Consider the following 16667-nt stretch of genomic DNA (forward strand, 5'->3'; position numbering starts at 1 on the left):
GAACAAAGGGTACCGTTTAGCTTTCCAGGTTTTTCCCTATCATAATATAAAAACCTACTTAGATGCTGGTAAGATAAATTCATATATTTTTTAAAGACAAATATTCCCATTTGCTTAGGATAAATGGTTTTCAGATTCCTGTCTTATAAAAAATAATCTGACCTCTGCCCCCTGTCCACAATCTCTGAGACTTTGAAAGGATAAAGAAACCAATTTGGAGCTCGTTCAAAGGATTTATTTGCCACAGAACTGCTTGAGCCCATCAACAAGAGGAACTCAGGATTTCTGTGTTTAAAGGATATTGCTCACTGCTTTATTCTTACAAGTGCTTGAACATTCAAAAAACAATTCTTTTGCCAGCATTTGGCATGTCTAAAAGAGGTGAGAAAAAGTTAGAATCTATAGAATTAGATGTCTAAAAATAGAAAAAAACCCTAAACATTTAAATATGCCTCATTTAGACAGGTCCTGAGTAGAAATCATATTCATCAGCAAAACAGAACGTTTTACGTCAGAAGTGCTGAATTTTATAACTCCAGATCCTGACTTGGACTTGACTGGTGAGGATTCCACCCACTGCACAAGTGTCAGGAGAGAAGCCATTCCGTTGGCTAATTCTGGCCTGTGACCTACCCGGCTTGCCAAGTTTTATAACTCTCTTAAACCCAAACCTCCTGGTTCTCTGATGCCGACTGTCTTAACCTAATTCTCAAAGCTTTTAAAAATAAATAAACACAAATTTTCCCTGCAAGATCACACATTTAAATACTGTTGCTTGTGGATAGATACAGAGAAACTAAGTACTGATGAGAATGAACAATTCAGCAATGGAGCTGTGAAGCTCTGGCTGGCTATGTAAGGTGTAGGAAAAGTCCCCCGCTGGCTCTGCACTTGCTGTGCACACCAGGGGTGCCCATCCAGGCAAGGTCAACACGAAGAGGGTGTGAACCCCAGCAGCTGCTCGATGGGTTTAAACCGCCACTCATCTGCCTCCAGCTCTTCTACCAAACCAGCTAGTTTTTCCATCCGAGCAACTTGCTGATCTGTAAAGAGTTAAGGAGGTTATATATAATACAATGTATTTCCCATTAGAGTCACCAATCACCAACATGATGACTGGTTTAAAAGTAATTTCTACAAGGAGTTTCCCCCTTAATATTCTAGTAATGGGGTCTTATTCTATGTTGGTCAGAAGACTTAATCTTAAAAAAACTAATAAACACCTTATCCTGCATGCCATAGTGACGTGTACTAAAAGCCTAGGGTTACAGGCAATTGCAGCTTTCCCCCAACATTATGCCTTCAATGGTGCAATGGTCTGGTCGGGGAACATAGTTCCCTGATGCATAAATGAAGGCCTGGTGAGGCATGATGGGACAGAAAAGGTGCTACCAGGATCTTAGAGTCCAGGTAGACCATGAGGTATTACATAAATACTTGAAAATGAAGATGATGGTAAACCAGGGGAGGATTACAGTAAACAAAGTTTTCAGAAAGGGGAGGAAAAAGCAACATAAAAGTAGGAAGCATTAACTCCCCTAGAAAACTAACCCTTTTGACTTCAACTTTAAGCTTTAATGAGGACATTATGTCTGGATGAAGGCTGCAGAATGTTTTTGTTGCAGGTAATTTAGAAAGTCCACTCAAACAGCCTTGCTGAATTTCAAGAGTTTGTCACAAAGTACACCAACCTTTATGAATCTCACCCTCATCCTGGAAATTTATTCTCATAGTTAAGTACACAACACTCATGTGCTTACCATGTTTTACCTGCTTCAGTGTAGAAGCCACCTGATAGCTGAAAACAGATTCACAGAGAAATCTCTCAGAGCCATCTACAAACGAGAGAAAAAGTTTTAATCTGCTTTAAGGGTTTTACGGCTCCTGTAAACCAAGTAAACATGTCCCTTTTCCCTGCTTTTACATTCAGGGTCTACTTTTCAGTGTTTACAAAGAGGGTTTCTGTTTCATTTAGAACTAACATTGCTCAGTTATAAAAGCTATTTCTATACCTAGAATATTAAAATAGTTCCTTTACTTGTTTAAGAATTTAAAAATAGTGTTTATAAAAACAAAAAACAAGAAACCTTAGTCTGACGTCCTGGTCAGCATTTCTCCCCTCCCAACCCAATAATTTCCTAATGTTCTCCTGTTCTGTATGTCAGGCAAACACTGACAGCTGACACATTTGGCCATGTGACCACTGTGCTATCAAAATACAAAGGTACACCAAAACGTGAACTAATTTTCATTCTAAAAAGTCAAGCTGAGGGAAAAGTAGCTGTTGTTGTTTTTCAGTATATCAAATTACATCACTATGACCATGACAAAACACTGCTGGGAAATTTCATTCTGTCAACGCAAATTGTAACCTTGATTTTCCCAATGAACCAAAACATTGCAATTTGGATGGCGATAAGAGTACAGTGCAATTTTAGAGCCTAGTGCTGTACTGGTGCCAAGCACTGGCAACAAGAAGGTAGCTAACTCTGTCACCACAGCATTTGGAAGATGATTGTGAAATACAACTTAGTTCATGTTATTCCTTGTCAGGCAGGGGCTGATAGAGCAAAACATACCCCAAAGGACACAGAGCTCATGTAGGAAAATGTGACATTACAAGGGTAGCTCAAATCCTTTGGGGAAGGTAATTTATTGCAAAAATCCTAAAACAAATGGAGGCAGAGGACACAGTTGTCTTTTTTTAGGTGGTAGTTCATGTCAGCACTCCTTGGTGTCAAGCACTCAGCCATCAATCACGGGTTGGTGCGTCAGCCAGGTATTAAGTGATAAGGAGTTAGGACTAACACATTCTGGCTTCATGCTGACTTTTACACAAGGCAGACCTTATTTCAGAAGTCATGGTAAACAATAAAGAAACACCACGGATATTGTGTCCAGATGGCTTGAATATACAACCAAGAGGGCTTCTTTTGTCCAATATTCAAAATTGATGCAAAAAAGGAAAATATAATTATTTTCATAAAGTGATGTGCAGTTTAGGGAGAGTGCTACATTCTTTAAATTCGATCTCTTTTCTACATATTGTGCTATATGATCTGATCTTCTCCTCCCACTCCCATGTCATCTATGAGCAGATCATCTACACTGAGCAAAAAAAAATTTTTTTCCAATTAATTGAATATTACACTGACTGTCCAGTTTAAAGATCTAGGTAAACTAAAGATATCATTGAGTTTTTCAGGTAATCGGGCAGCGAGTAGCTATAAATTCCACTATGGGAAGAGGGACTGTGTGAACATTTGACAACAATGATGCAATTTATTATGGCTCTTCTGTGTAAATATACCAGTGTTCATTATCTTATTCATACCCCTGCTTAAAGAGTCAAATTATAACTGAAGTTTCATTTTAGAATGAGCAAAGCATAGAGAATTAGAGCTCAATTCTCAGGTGGTTTGACCCTGAACTATATATTGAGCTTTAAGATCTCAAACAAGGCATTGGGGATTACGGGCTATAAGGATCAGGCCAAGATGTATTTGGAATGGAAACTCTTGGAAGTGGTACCTTCTACTTACATTTAATCACTGGTGCTAGCTATTAGGATAAAATGCTGCCCAGCGGGTGTGGCTCAGTGGTTGATGGTTGACCCAGGAACAGAGGTCATGGTTTGATTCCAGGTCAGGACACATGCCCAGGTTGTGGGCTCGATCCCCAGTAAGGGGTGTGCAAGAGACAGCAGATCGATGATGTTTTTCTCTCACTGATGTTTCTATCTCTCTCTCTCTCTCCCTTCCTCTCTCTCTAAAAATCAATAAAATGTTTAAATTATAACATTTGCATATTTCCCTTGGTAATCAACTTCAAAGCAAAAGGATGTAAGCTAACCTTTCAGAGAGGCACTCTGTAGGCTTTTGCCGTGATCACTTTGCCACTCTCTATGCCTATAGAATACACTTTTGCTGATGTGCAGCTCTGTATTAACCACAAAGTCCACTGCTCCTCAGCCACATCCTATTAAGTGTGATATCTGTACTAATCTAAAGCCTGGAATTTCTCCAGAGAGGAGTCAGCCTGCGGCAATCTGTCTTCCATTTAGAAATTGTAATCAAACCCTTTGTAACACACCAAGTAACAATACATCAGCTTTTCTCTTAAGAGACAAGCAAAGGTTATAAGTAATGAAAAGTTCAGTAAATTGCCCAAATCTAACACCACTGCAACTCCAACAAACAGGATGCTAACAAATTCATTTAAAAGAATATTACCTCACAACAGGAAATTAGACAATGTCAGATAACTTATACCGCAGTGGCCTACAATGTCACTAAAATTCAGCCACTTCTGAGCAGGAGGGCTTACTAATAATTGGGTGAGGACAATTTGGTCAAGGGCAGGAGAATGCTGAAAACTGTATACAGCTTATGTGATACTGCTTATCAGGGGGCAAGTAGGCACACAAAAAAGTTAATTCACAAGGTTAACTACAGGTTAATTGGGTTTATTATCCTAGATGTAGGAGGATACACGATCAAACTGAACCTGTTAAGATTATAAACAGCATCCAACCTTTGTTTGAACAGGCAATTCTTTTTACTCTATTTTCATATTCAACTCTTCTTACTCTATTTTCATATTTAATTAAACTACTGTAAGAAAAATGGTTTGATACATGGTAATATTAATTGCATAACAGTATCACTGTAAGAATGGTAGAAGATAGCTTTCAAATCTAACGTCTTTATTAACTCACATTTAGGAGTATTCTTTTCAATTTAACATTCTTTTTTAAAAAAATATTTTTATTGATTTTAGAGAGAGAGGAAGAGGGAAAAATATAAAAAACAATGATAGAGAAACATTGATTATCTGCCTCCTGCATGCCCCCTACTGGGGATCAAGCTGGCAACCCTGGCATGTGCCCTGACAGAGAATCCAACCTGTCAGGCTCAATTTAACATTCTTGATTTGACCAGGACAGTTCAGGGATTGCCATCTCTAATTTTTCATATTCTGTCCTTAAGTGTAAGCAGCTTTAAAATATGGATGAAACTTTAAACTTAAGAATAAAAACTGTGTACTGTGAATTTAAACTTAATTCCTCCTACACTAGAAAGCCAACACATTCCTCCATAAAGCACACTGAGATGAATTAAAATGGATAGAGCTGTAACTTGTTAGAACATCAACATTCAGACTAATCTCAGAAGCCTTTCTTCTTTTAATGTTTCCAAGTAATCTGGTGTATACTAGCAAAGAATGCTTATAGCTTTGAGAATAAGGAGGGATCTCCAGTATTAAATTCCTCCCACAGCCAGAATTGAAATGACTTCAATCTTTAATCTGCTGTTAAACATTGATTCCTCATCTGTTGCTATAAAACTCATTAAGCAATTTAGTTTTTTGTTGTTGTTCATTAAGCAATTTAAATGCTTTCAACTTTTGATTTGTTTCGTGGGAAAGTTGCTTAATACCAGGTCTATGCTATGTATAATCGAAGTCATAATATACTTTCAGTGTCAAATATGGTAAGGTCCCAATTACTACCTCCAGACTCAGTGACACTAACTTGAATATTTTGTTAACAAAACTGAAGAAAATGAAAAGGCAAAGACACAAGTACAGACACTTCAGATGTATCACTATGTTACCCTACCATCTACTTCAATAATCATGATTTGAATTAATTCTAGAAAGCCTTATGGTCCCAGTCTTTCCATATTTTCCTGCCAAAATGATTCTTCTATTTGCCCTGGCTTAATCCAAAACTTTTTATGATACCTGATATAAATGAATAAAGATCACCCCTGGAAGCGAACTGCTATCTACAGTTTGTAACTTTCTCAGAGACATTTTCAGATTAAATATATTTACTGAAATGTGCAGTATTTAAAACAAAAAGATCAATAAATAATTAAGCACAAAAGTGCTAGAATCAAGTAGATTTTGAATTCTTGATAGGTTCTTTGTTGACTTTTTTCCAAATTATGATAAATAGTATAATAGTTAAGGATCATTTTCATGAGACTCCCCTGGGTGTTAGTCAAAATAAAGATTCCTGTGCTGCACCCTAGACTAATTCAGAATCGCTAAGGGTGGGCCAGAAATGGGGTCTTAAATAAGCTCTTCAGGTCATTTTTATGCTCTCCATTTAGAATTTATTGGTGTAAAAAAAAAAAAAAAGAATTTATTGGTGTAGCTCCTAAAGCGACATGAATCTGATGAATTCCAGGTACCAATGCCATTTCATGCTTCCAGCCTGTGCCCTGATCTTGCCCAGCCAGTTTGCAAATGTGTGCAGAATAAGATGGCAGACAGTATGATGCAAAAATCCAGCTCCAGTGCTAGAAAAACCACACAGCCCTGTCCTGCAGTGGGCCAGCACAGTCACATTCACCTATAACAGTAGTATATTACTTTTGATTTCCTCTCAGAACCTCTTTGATGGGGTTCATCTAACTTTAGATTAACGACATAAGACAAAATTTGTCAAGCCTACTAATCATAGGGAGACAAGCTAGTGCTAGGATAAAGCAAACTGGAGCAGGAGATCAAGAGAATTTCTGACCCTAACCTGTTTGGCTCAGTGGATAGAGCATCAGCCTGTGAACTGAAGGGTCCCAGGTTCAATTCCAGTCAAGGGCATGTACCTTGGTTGCGGGCACATCCCCAGTAGGGAGTGTGCAGGAGGCAGCTGATCAATGTTTCTCTCTCATCGATGTTTCTAGTTCTCTCTCCCTCTCCCTTCCTCTCTGTAAAAACTCAATAGAATATATTTTTTTAAAAAGAGAATTTCTGGTTCCAGTGCTTACTTTGTCTTTAACATGGGCAAATCACTTGAACTTTCCTGGGTCTAAATAACTCTAGATCAGTGGTCGCCAACCAGTGGTCCATGAGGTCCGAAAGGTTGGCAACCGCTGCTCTAGATGACTTCTATGAGTTCCAAAGTCTTTTTTTAGCTCCAAAGTTCTGATTTTGAGATTTGTGTTTTAAAGATATTATTTTTAAATGGGGACAAAAGATGAAATGTGGAGCTGAAATCAGGGCAAATTCTTCTAATCCACTGAATAGCATCTTTACAATTAACATTTATTGCAGGTCTGAATCCAATTATCAGCAAAAAGCAGCCTGAGCTCACCTTCTAACATCTCCCCAGCGCCTTTGGGGTAGGTGAAAAGGGCCTTCCGTGGTGGGGCAAGGTCTGAGACACTGAAACCAGATCCACTGACAGAACTTCCACTGACCCCACCGGCTGAGGAGGACGAAGAAGAGGCAGCCATTTCCTTCCTAGCAGAAGTCTCACTTCACTGCGGAGAAAGAAAACAGCAGTTGGCACATTTATGGGAGTGAGAGCGACATTTCATTCTAGCTGCCATAAAAGCCAGCACAAGTTTAGTAGAAAATTGGCTCCCCCTTTTTCTACCCTCTACTCCTACGATCTTTTATTGAGCCTCAGGCCAAAATGTCACTCAGGATTTTAAGTGAAGATATGTTTATTCTTAGTTTTTTTACTTAAAACACTATTTCCTACCATTAGTAAACTGTTTATGTCACTTGGGATTGACTGTGGGTGATTTATGGGTTAAAAAGGGTGGCAGGGCCAGGCCAAGGTAGTAATTTGACTGAAGAAATACATTATATGCGGATAAAACAACCATGCCTCATTGGACAGTTTGTCTTGGATACATCCTGACCAAGCCACAGCAAATATTCACTTACAAAATCTTCCAAATAAAATTCCAGAATAACACTGTGTTCTGGTCCCAAGGAAGGGGAATTGGTTAGGAAGTACATATTGGCCCTTTTATTAAGAAGTAAAAAGAAACCCTTTTCATCCAAGTGTAATATGCAAGTTGATCACTTGGTGGCGTCCCAAGACTAGAAAAAAATAGTTCAGGAAATGATTTCAGAATTCATGGCTTATTTAATAGGCCCTATTAGGAATAGAGCAGCTATTGAGTGTTTCATCTCTTGCCATATCAATAAAATAAAAAAGTCCAAATGTAAATGAGAAAATCTATACTGAATACACCTTACAAAATAAAACAAAAATACTTTTACCATAGAAACTTACACCATACATTTACAAAAGATTCTAAAAAGTGTGTTTTCTTAAAAAAAAAGTCTAGTATTGTGCTAACAGAACTTCTGCATCTATTAATGTTCTAATGTGCTACTTCTGCCTGTCCAACATGGCAGCGACTACCCTCATAGTGGTTATTAAACTAGTTGATTGAAAAACTGTATTTTAAATGTTATTTAATGCTAATTGAAATTTAAATAGCCACAGGGGGCTGGTGTTTACTGTACTGGAAAGTACAGCTCTAGTATTTAGACTAAAAAATGGCCGAAACGGGTTTGGCTCGGTGGATAGAGCGTCGGCCTGCGGACTGAAAGGTCCCGGGTTCAATTCCGGTCAACGGCATGTGCCTGGGTTGCGGGCACATCCCCGGTGGAAGATGTGCAGGAGGCAGCTGATTGATGTTTCTCTCTCATCGATGTTTCTAACTCTCTATCTCTCTCCCTTCCTCTCTGTAAAAAATGAATAAAGTATATTTAAAAAAATGACTTTAAACTGAACTGTATACTTGAAAATGGCTAATGGTTAATTTATGTACCGTGAATTTTGGTTCACATAACATAAAAAAAGATAAAAATGACTTTACATGGATTTTTAAAATAAATTCCCCTTTTTAATGGCCAGAGAGAATTTTTGCTAAGCTTTTATTTTGCTAGTTGCAAAAGGAATACATTTGTTATAAAAAGTTGAAATGTATTTTTTTAATGAATTTATTGAGGTGACATTGGTTAATAGAACCATATAGGTTTCAAGTGTACAACTCGATAACACATCACCTGCATGCTGCATGGTGTGCCCACCACTCAAAGTCAAGTCTTTTCCTACCACCATGTATGCCCCCTTTGCCCAGTTCTACCTCTGAAACTTATTTTTGAAAAAAAAAAAATTCTTTTTTTAATGAGGAAAAGCTATACAGATATAAACCCTATATATGCATAATCCAGTTTCCTAGCAAGGGAAATAATATACTGTGCATTTCTGAAAATCTGGCTGTTCTGTTTCCTTAATTTTGTGATTATGATTTAAGGTTGTGAGGGAAGCAGGCCTTAGTTTCTGATTTCATTACATGTCTATAAGTAATACTGATTAATACTGCAGTGGGATATGGGAACAGTAAGGCAACTGCTATAATTAGAATGTCAGCCCATTTAAAAATGCACTAAGGACATTTTCAACCTTGTATTAGTCACTTTTCCTTTTTTCCTCTGAGCTCTATAAACTTTCCAAATTGTATTCATATTCATAGAGGCAACACCTTTTGAAGTTAGATTCATATCCAATCCCTTGGACCACACTAGCTCAAAACATAGCGTGACATGTTTAAAAATTCTCTTTAGATTTCTGTTGGGATCTAAATAAAGTATACAGACAACTTAGCTATCTTTTGGAGAGTAGCTCAGTCTTATTTCCCATGAGTTCAGAATAGAACCCACTGTGAACTGTTTATGTATCTCACCTGAGACTTAAACTCCAATCTTTTCCCTATACCTTGACATAAGCTTTAACCAGTTGCAAATGTAAGGGATACTTTGTATTTTAAAACCCAGTTGGTCAGTAGAGCACTCAAGCTAACTGCCAGAATGCCGACAACTTCAAAAGCAAGACACAGTGTGACTTCTAAACTGCATATAATCAAAGAAATTCCCTTCATCCTATTTTCTCTCAAATTCAGAACAACTAGCATTCAATACACACAACCAGGGTTAAAAACTGGAGTGCAGAATTAGCACAAAGCTAACTTTAACATAAACAAGCAGTTTTCTGCTGAGGTGGAAAGATACACCTGAGTAAGTTCAAACTTTAACGATTTAAGTTAAATTTTGAATGGTATCAGGAGGTGGTAACAGAGTTAAAGTGAAACTAACAATAAACCCGAGTTTGAATGGCTCTGTTAAGGCAGGCATTATGATCACCAGAACCAAACGTAATGCCTGGTCTATACTAAGTAGCTGTTGGTTTAAATTAATGTTTACTACATGAACTAAACATTTCACAGGAATCATAAAGATTCCTTAAAGGTCATCTAATCCAACTCCCCCATGTTATTAATGATAAAACAAAACTGAGGTAGAGAGACTTTAGCTTATTTGCTGTGACATTTTTTAAGCAATGGCTTTGTTGGCATGTCATGTGTCATGTGAGAGGTGAAATAGCATAGTGGTTAAGAGCTCAGATCCTGGTCCTGGCGAGAGTGGCTCAGCTGGTTGGTGCTTTGTCCATACACCCAAGGGTTTTGGGTTCCATTCCCCATCAGGGTACATACCCCGGTTTTGGGTTCAAGCCCAAGTGCGGGAGGAAACCCATTGATCTTTCTCTTTCAGAGCTCAGATGCTGAAGCTTCCAGGCCTACGATTATGTCCTGGTTTTTGCTACTTATTGTATAACTCTGCCCTCCTCCCTTAACCTCGGTTCCTCAGTTGCCTCATCTTCTAAAATGGGAATAGTACCTACCTTAGAAGTGTTTGAAGGGTTAATATTAACTAAAGCAATTGGGACATTTCCGCCCCAGTAAACAATACTATGAGCTCTCCCAAATCACTAATTATTATTTACTCTTGAATCTTTTTTTTTTTTCTATGCAGATCTGCTTTTCATACATACTATGTCCCAATACACTCACAGGAAAAGTTCTAATTCTCTTCATTTGACACTGAGTCAGCAAGCTCCTAGAGGGGAAAGGATCTGCTCAGGAAAAGGAAAAATGCCCTCCATTAATGCACTTCACACTTTCATTTTAAGGTTCATGAACTTAGAAAGAATCCTGTGATCTAGAAAAGGAGGAAGGAGTTGTCTTTCTACCTTCAAGTCCTAGCACAAAGTTCTGGTCAAAATGGCCAAGTAGAAAATAATAATGAAAGTCGATTGTAATTGAAAAAAAAAAAAAAAAGACCTAGCACAGAACCTGGATCACGTTTCCTGCAGGAATGATGAATAAATGACAGAACACAGTGCTAGCAGCTCAGCAAAGGTTATGAAGGGGATAGAGGATTGGTTCATTACTGTTTTCTTTTCTTCTTCATTCTGCAGATCTATCTGCCACGAGGCTGCCACGCCCAAAGTAGGTGGCTCAGTAAGATTTTGTTGAATAAATATTGATGAAGTAACCTGGAGTTTGGCCCTATCAGTGAAGCTGGGACTACTGGCAATAAAGATCCTCATAGAAGAGCAATGCTATTTGGGGGGGGACACACAATGTCTGTGTCCACACTAAGATGATTCAATATTTTTTATATATATTTTTTATTGATTTTTTTTGCAGAGAGGAAGGGAGAGTGTTAGAAACATTGATGAGAGAGAAACATCGATCAGCTGCTTCCTGCACGCCCTCTACTGGGGATGTGCCCGCAACCAAGGTACATGCCCTTGACGGGAATCGAACCTGGGACCCCTGAGTCCGCAGGCCGATGCTCTGTCCACTGAGCCAAACCGGTCAGGGCAAGATGATTCAATATTTACTTCACATACGACAGGGATGACCTTGTATTCATAAACTATTTCCTTCCTAGCAGATTTATGCCTATTTTGTTAAAAAAAAATTCCTTCTTTTTGAAAAAGTCTTATTCAAAAGATAGACTCTTAAAGAAGGTATCGTGGTACAATGACAAATTATTATAAGCAATCAAATTCCATCAACAAATCGTTCCACTGTATCCATCCCACTTAAATAGCTGCGTTACCATTCAAACAGATGCTGCAGCGAAAACCAGGTGGGGTGGAGAGAGAAAGGGCTGAAGAGGGGAGGAGTCAGAACACCCGAGGTCCCAAACTCATTCCAGGCCACACTCCCCCCCAACCCCCGTTCGGCCCCCAAGGGGCCATCGCGCATGCGCCACCGCCAGGCGCGCATGCGTTCTCAGTCCGTCGCGGCCTGCGGGGACTTCCTTTTCCACGCCCTCTGCGGCAGGCTCCCGTTTCTCCCAGCTTCTCCTTTTCGCTAGTCCCTGCAGGTAGGATCCCGAGGATACACTCCCTTTCTGCAAAGCTCCGGAGCGTCCCTGAGCCCTTGGCCACTTACCTCAGCGGTCTTGGCACTTTCCCCTTCAGCCCCGCCCCCAGGCCTCCGCCGGAGCGGCCGCGCAGAGAACCACCGCGCACGGCGAGCTCGCGCCCGCGTAATGTGGGCGTGGCCTGGGCGGGCCGGCGCGGAGGACGCGCTTCCGGAGAGGACTTCCGGGCCCGTGGTCTCTGCCGCCTACCGCGGTTTACCTGCAGCAGCGGAGGCCTCCGCAGTTACCTTGACGTACTCGCCCTTTTTTTTGCTCGCGTTTGTGATGCAGGGCTTCAGCTTCGATGTCGCAGGCCTTGTGCCTTCCTCTCCCTCTGCAAGCCAACCTGAAGCCGGGCCAAACTGGGTTTCCCCCTTCCTCCCGAGCGGTTTCGGGGCCCTGGGAGGCAGATGACTGTGCTGTCGTAACCCCGACTCCCTTCTTCCAGAGCTCCTGGTCTGAGGCCCACCTGGGCAGGAGAGCCTTTGTGGAGAACCTTTTTTTTATTTTTAACAGAGGTCCTGGAGACATCAGGGTATTGCTAGTTATGCTCCCTCTTCTCCGCTCAAGTCTCCTTTTCTTCGTTGTTATTTCTCACAACACGAAATGTCTCCTTGGTTCTGTAAGCAAACTGTCAATTACAGTGACTTGCTGAGGGGGACTGAGTATTAGTGTCATTATTAAGGATTAATCTGTTTTCTTGGGAACTTTATTTTGGGCTTCAAGACTAACCAACCACCTTAGACTTACCAACTAAAAGCCTCTGTGGTAGGAACACTGGTTGGATTTAAACACAGCTGGCCCATCAGCAACCCTTCGTTTCCTGAATTATTGGTTCACTGAGTTGTGACTAGGACGTCGGCTTCTCAGTGAGTGGTGTGGTTTGCTGGGCAGTGGTCTGTGGGAATTGGATTCCTCCTCTCAGCAATGTGTCTCCCCGCCCCCCCCCTTTTTTATTGAATTTATGGAGGTGACACTGGTTAAAATTATACAGGTTTTAGTTGCACAGTTCCACAAAACGTCGCCCGTACACTGTATTGTGTGTTCACCACCCAAGTCAAGGGACAGTGTGTTGGTTTGAAGAATCATGTTGGTTAAGTCATATTTTAACTGTTTTCGTAGGCAACTGGGTCTGTTTGTTGGATGTGTATTTCAAGCACCTCTGAAAGTAGTCGGGGCCTTTACCCCCCTCTGAGGGATAGGTGTGTTAAATATCCCTGATTCTTTTTAAAATATATATATTTTATTGATTTTTTTACAGAGAGGAAAGGAGAGGGATAGATGAGAGAGAAACATCGATCAGCTGCCTCCTGCACACCCCTCACTGGGATGTACCTGCAACCAGCGTACATGCCCTTGACCGGAATCGAACCCGGGACCTCTCAGTCCGCAGGCCGGTGCTCTATCCACTGAGCCAAACGGGTTAGGGCAGCGGTTCTCAACCTGTGGGTCGCGACCCCTTTGGTGGTCGAACGACCCTTTCACAGGGGTCGCCTAAGACCATCCTGCATATCAGATATTTACATGACGATTCATAACAGTAGCAACATTATAGTTATGAAGTATCAACGAAAATAATTTTATGGTTGGGGGTCACCACATGAGGAACTGTATTTAAAAGGCCAGAAGGTTGAGAACCACTGGGTTAGGGCTCCCTGATTCTTTTAATTATCGTGCTTCATAGAAAGGGTGAAACACTTTGCAAATGGTTAAACACAGAAGGTTGCATTTTACTCCTTTTAGGTTAAAGTAATAAACAAACCTCTGTTGTTTTTCTTTCAAATCCGTGGACAGGCTGTATATACTGGGTTTAATATCTTTTAATTACCTTTTTTGGAGTGCTGAATAGTTTACAAATTACTGTCTCCAGTGAGCCAGGAATGATAGAATGTAGTGGAAAATGAAGCGACTGACTCACAACAGTTCACAAATAGGGAGGTCTAACGGAAACAGGGCTGCTGTGGCTCAGGAGGTGCTGTGAACGGATGCCCAGTTTCGTCCTTTCAGGGCTGAGTAATGATCCATATATAGGGTTTTTCTTTCTGATCGAAAGGTAAGGTGAGCATTTATTTTTTCCAGGACTTCACTGGAATATTGTTTGGGAACGTAGCATGGAAGTTCTGCGCCCACAGCTTATAAGAATTGGTGGACGGATTTATAGGAAGAATCCCATTCAAGAGCAGACTTACCAACATGAAGAAGAGGAGGAGGACTTCTATCAAGGTAACCCCAGTTGCTCTTTGGTCAGATTAGAAGTAAACTGTTCTCTGTATTGTAGAAGCAGTTCTTTGTTTTGTTTCAGTGTGCTGCTTTCTTGTACTGAAATTTGAGATGATTGGCTTCTCAGCGCTCCGTTTGTGTTGGTGTGTAAGGGGACTGATGTGTTTGAGTGTAATGAGGATTCTCAGTGGCAGTTCAAAATCTAGTTACATTTCATCTTTGTACAGAGGCTTAAATGTAAGAGGGGGCAATTTTGGTTAACTGTTAAGATTAGCCATTAGTATTCTGTAACAAAAGTAACTTCCTTTATCTATAAAGTTGTGAAGTAATATATATATGTATATATATATATATATATAGAGAGAGAGAAATTATTTAAATAAACAAATATATGTAAAGTATTTTATCCAGTGCCCATTAATGTTAGTTGTTATTATTGTTGTTATTTTTCTCTTCCTTGCAGACATATACAAGCAGTTCCAAATACACAACTTTATTATGATGTAGGGATAATTTAAGAAATAAATGAAACAGTCAAGATGGATTATAAATATTTTCAGGCTAATTAACGTGGGCTTGGGTTAAATGCATAAATTGGCAGGGCCTTTGAGGTCCTCTGCTTTATGTTTCTTTTGCTTTATAAGCTTTTTCATTGGGCCCTAAGTCTTGGAGGTTAGTCTCTTCCCTGATGCTCCCCATGATTTCCCTTCAGCCTTGGAGCCTTTGGGCTCCTTTATTTCACTTTGTCTCTGCTGTATGGAGTAAGTTCTCACAGTATCCCTCCAACTTTATTCATTAGAAGAATTTTATGTCTTAAAACTAAAAACAACTGAGTCGTACATTTTTAAGAGGATGAATTGATGTTATGTAAATTACGTCTCCCGTTTTCACCCTCTGGGGGAGTTCCGGTCACTTCATTCTAGTGGACCTGCCGCTGACCACTAGCCAGTCTTTGCCTCCACCCTTCCCCGCCCCCCCCCTCGGCTGTATTCAAGGCAGCCAAGCCGGGCTCTGGCTCCCGGGAGGCAGAACCTGCTGAGAGTTTGATTGAAGTTACAGCGAATCTGCAGGTGGATGAGTGTAGGGAGACTCCTGCCTCCTTGGGACCCACCTTCCGGTTCAGTCATGCGGTGCACTTCCTTCGTTACTCAGGGCCTCCCTTGGGCAGGTCAGAGCGTAAGGTCCTTAGGACTCGGGCACTGACGTTCACCGAGACGGGCTCCCGCTTTGCTGACGCCTTTCCTCTTGGATGGGCTTTGAGGGTGTGCAGGCCTCCCCAGGTGTTCCCCTCCCTCCTGCTCTGGAGGCAGCTCTTTGCTCCCTGGATGACTGGTCGAGGTCTCGGGTGAAGGCACGTGTCCCGAGCCTTTTCTCTGGGGAGACTTGCAAGTAGGGGTTCCCTCCCTGCCTGGTGCTTTCCTGGGAGAGCGGGGCTGACCCGCACACGTTTAACCTCCCAAGACCAGTGTCCTCGGGTCCCGGCGTCTTGGAGGGTTAAGGAGAGCCTGACGCGATGGAGCGAGTCCTCTCTCGCTGACCCGTCGTGTGTGTGTTTGTTTTGACAGAGAGGTGATTGAAAAGAAGCCAGAGAAGTTTAAAGTCCAGTGCTTGACAGACATCAGAAACCTGTTTTTTCCAAACACAGAACCGTTCTACGCTGCTTTTGGAAACCGGCCGGCTGTGAGTAGTGGACGGGGGTGTGGGCTCTGGGGGTCCTGCCGGCTGACAGCAGCCACGGGGGCGGCTGCCCGGAGTGGACGGTGGGAGGCCAGCTGCCTCCGCCCGAGGCGGGGAGACTCCCCTTGCTCACGGCCTCTGGCTTTCCCGCAGGCGGGCTGGTGCGTTTCCGTTTGAGGCATGAGATGTGGGACTAGACACATTAAGTTCGGAACCGCTTGCTGAATTGGTAAAACAGGAACACGGAGTAGGATTAGCCGCTTCCTCCCACACGGGGACCACGAAGCCAGCCCTCAACCCCGCGGGGAATCGGTTTCCAGAGCAGAGCAGCCCCCGCTTACCCGCGGCTTCGCTCTCCGTGGCTTCAGTAACTGTGATCAGCCGCAGTCGGAAAACGCTCCATGGAAACGTCCGGAAGTAGCTCACAAGTTTTTTTGTTTTTTAAAAAAAATATATTTTATTGATTTTCCACAGAGAGGAAGGGAGAGGGATAGAGATTTAGAAACATCGATGAGAGAGAAACATCGATCAGCTGCCTCCTGCACACCTCCTACTGGGGATGTGCCCGCAACCAACGTACAGGCCCTTGACTGGAATCGAACCCAGGACCTCTCAGTCCCCAGGCCGACGCTTTATCCACTGAGCCAAACCGGCCAGGGCAAGCTCACAAGTTTAACTCGCTCACCTTTCTGAGCGCGAGATGAATCTCCCGAGTCCATCCGCCCTGCCTGCCCGCCCGG

The 16667-nt window shown here is 41.7% G+C and overlaps 2 protein-coding genes across 2 annotated transcripts in view; one reads left to right on the plus strand and one right to left on the minus strand.

The window, feature by feature from the left end:
• Positions 1–213: 213 nt before the first annotated feature.
• Positions 214–12190, minus strand: ANAPC16 (anaphase promoting complex subunit 16). The gene is made up of 4 exons (XM_006090281.3): positions 12060–12190; positions 7103–7271; positions 1761–1835; positions 214–1043 (listed from the first exon to the last, which is right to left on the minus strand). Exons 2-4 carry the CDS (start codon positions 7242–7244, stop codon positions 928–930), a joined length of 333 nt encoding a protein of 110 aa, XP_006090343.1. The 5' UTR covers positions 7245–7271; positions 12060–12190; the 3' UTR covers positions 214–927.
• ASCC1 (activating signal cointegrator 1 complex subunit 1) overlaps positions 12160–16667 on the plus strand; it is an 83134-nt gene continuing 78626 nt past the window's right edge. The window contains exons 1-2 of the mRNA XM_023755138.1: positions 12160–12284; positions 14230–14253. Coding sequence (XP_023610906.1) covers positions 12160–12284; positions 14230–14253 — 149 coding nt within the window. The remainder of the gene's footprint in view (positions 12285–14229; positions 14254–16667) is intronic.

The sequence above is a fragment of the Myotis lucifugus genome, unplaced genomic scaffold (genome assembly GCF_000147115.1).
Source record: "Myotis lucifugus unplaced genomic scaffold, Myoluc2.0 scaffold_69, whole genome shotgun sequence".
Lineage (NCBI taxonomy): Eukaryota > Metazoa > Chordata > Mammalia > Chiroptera > Vespertilionidae > Myotis > Myotis lucifugus.

What these genes read in the sequence shown, in the direction of transcription:
- ANAPC16 (XM_006090281.3), bottom strand. Translation starts at nt 7,244, where the DNA reads ATGGCTGCCTCTTCTTCGTCCTCCTCAGCCGGTGGGGTCAGTGGAAGT. An exon ending in CGCTGGGGAGATGTTAGAAG is followed by an intron (nt 1,836 to 7,102) that starts GTGAGCTCAGGC and finishes TCTCGTTTGTAG; the next exon opens with ATGGCTCTGAGAGATTTCTC. An exon ending in ACTGAAGCAGGTAAAACATG is followed by an intron (nt 1,044 to 1,760) that starts GTAAGCACATGA and finishes AACTCTTTACAG; the next exon opens with ATCAGCAAGTTGCTCGGATG.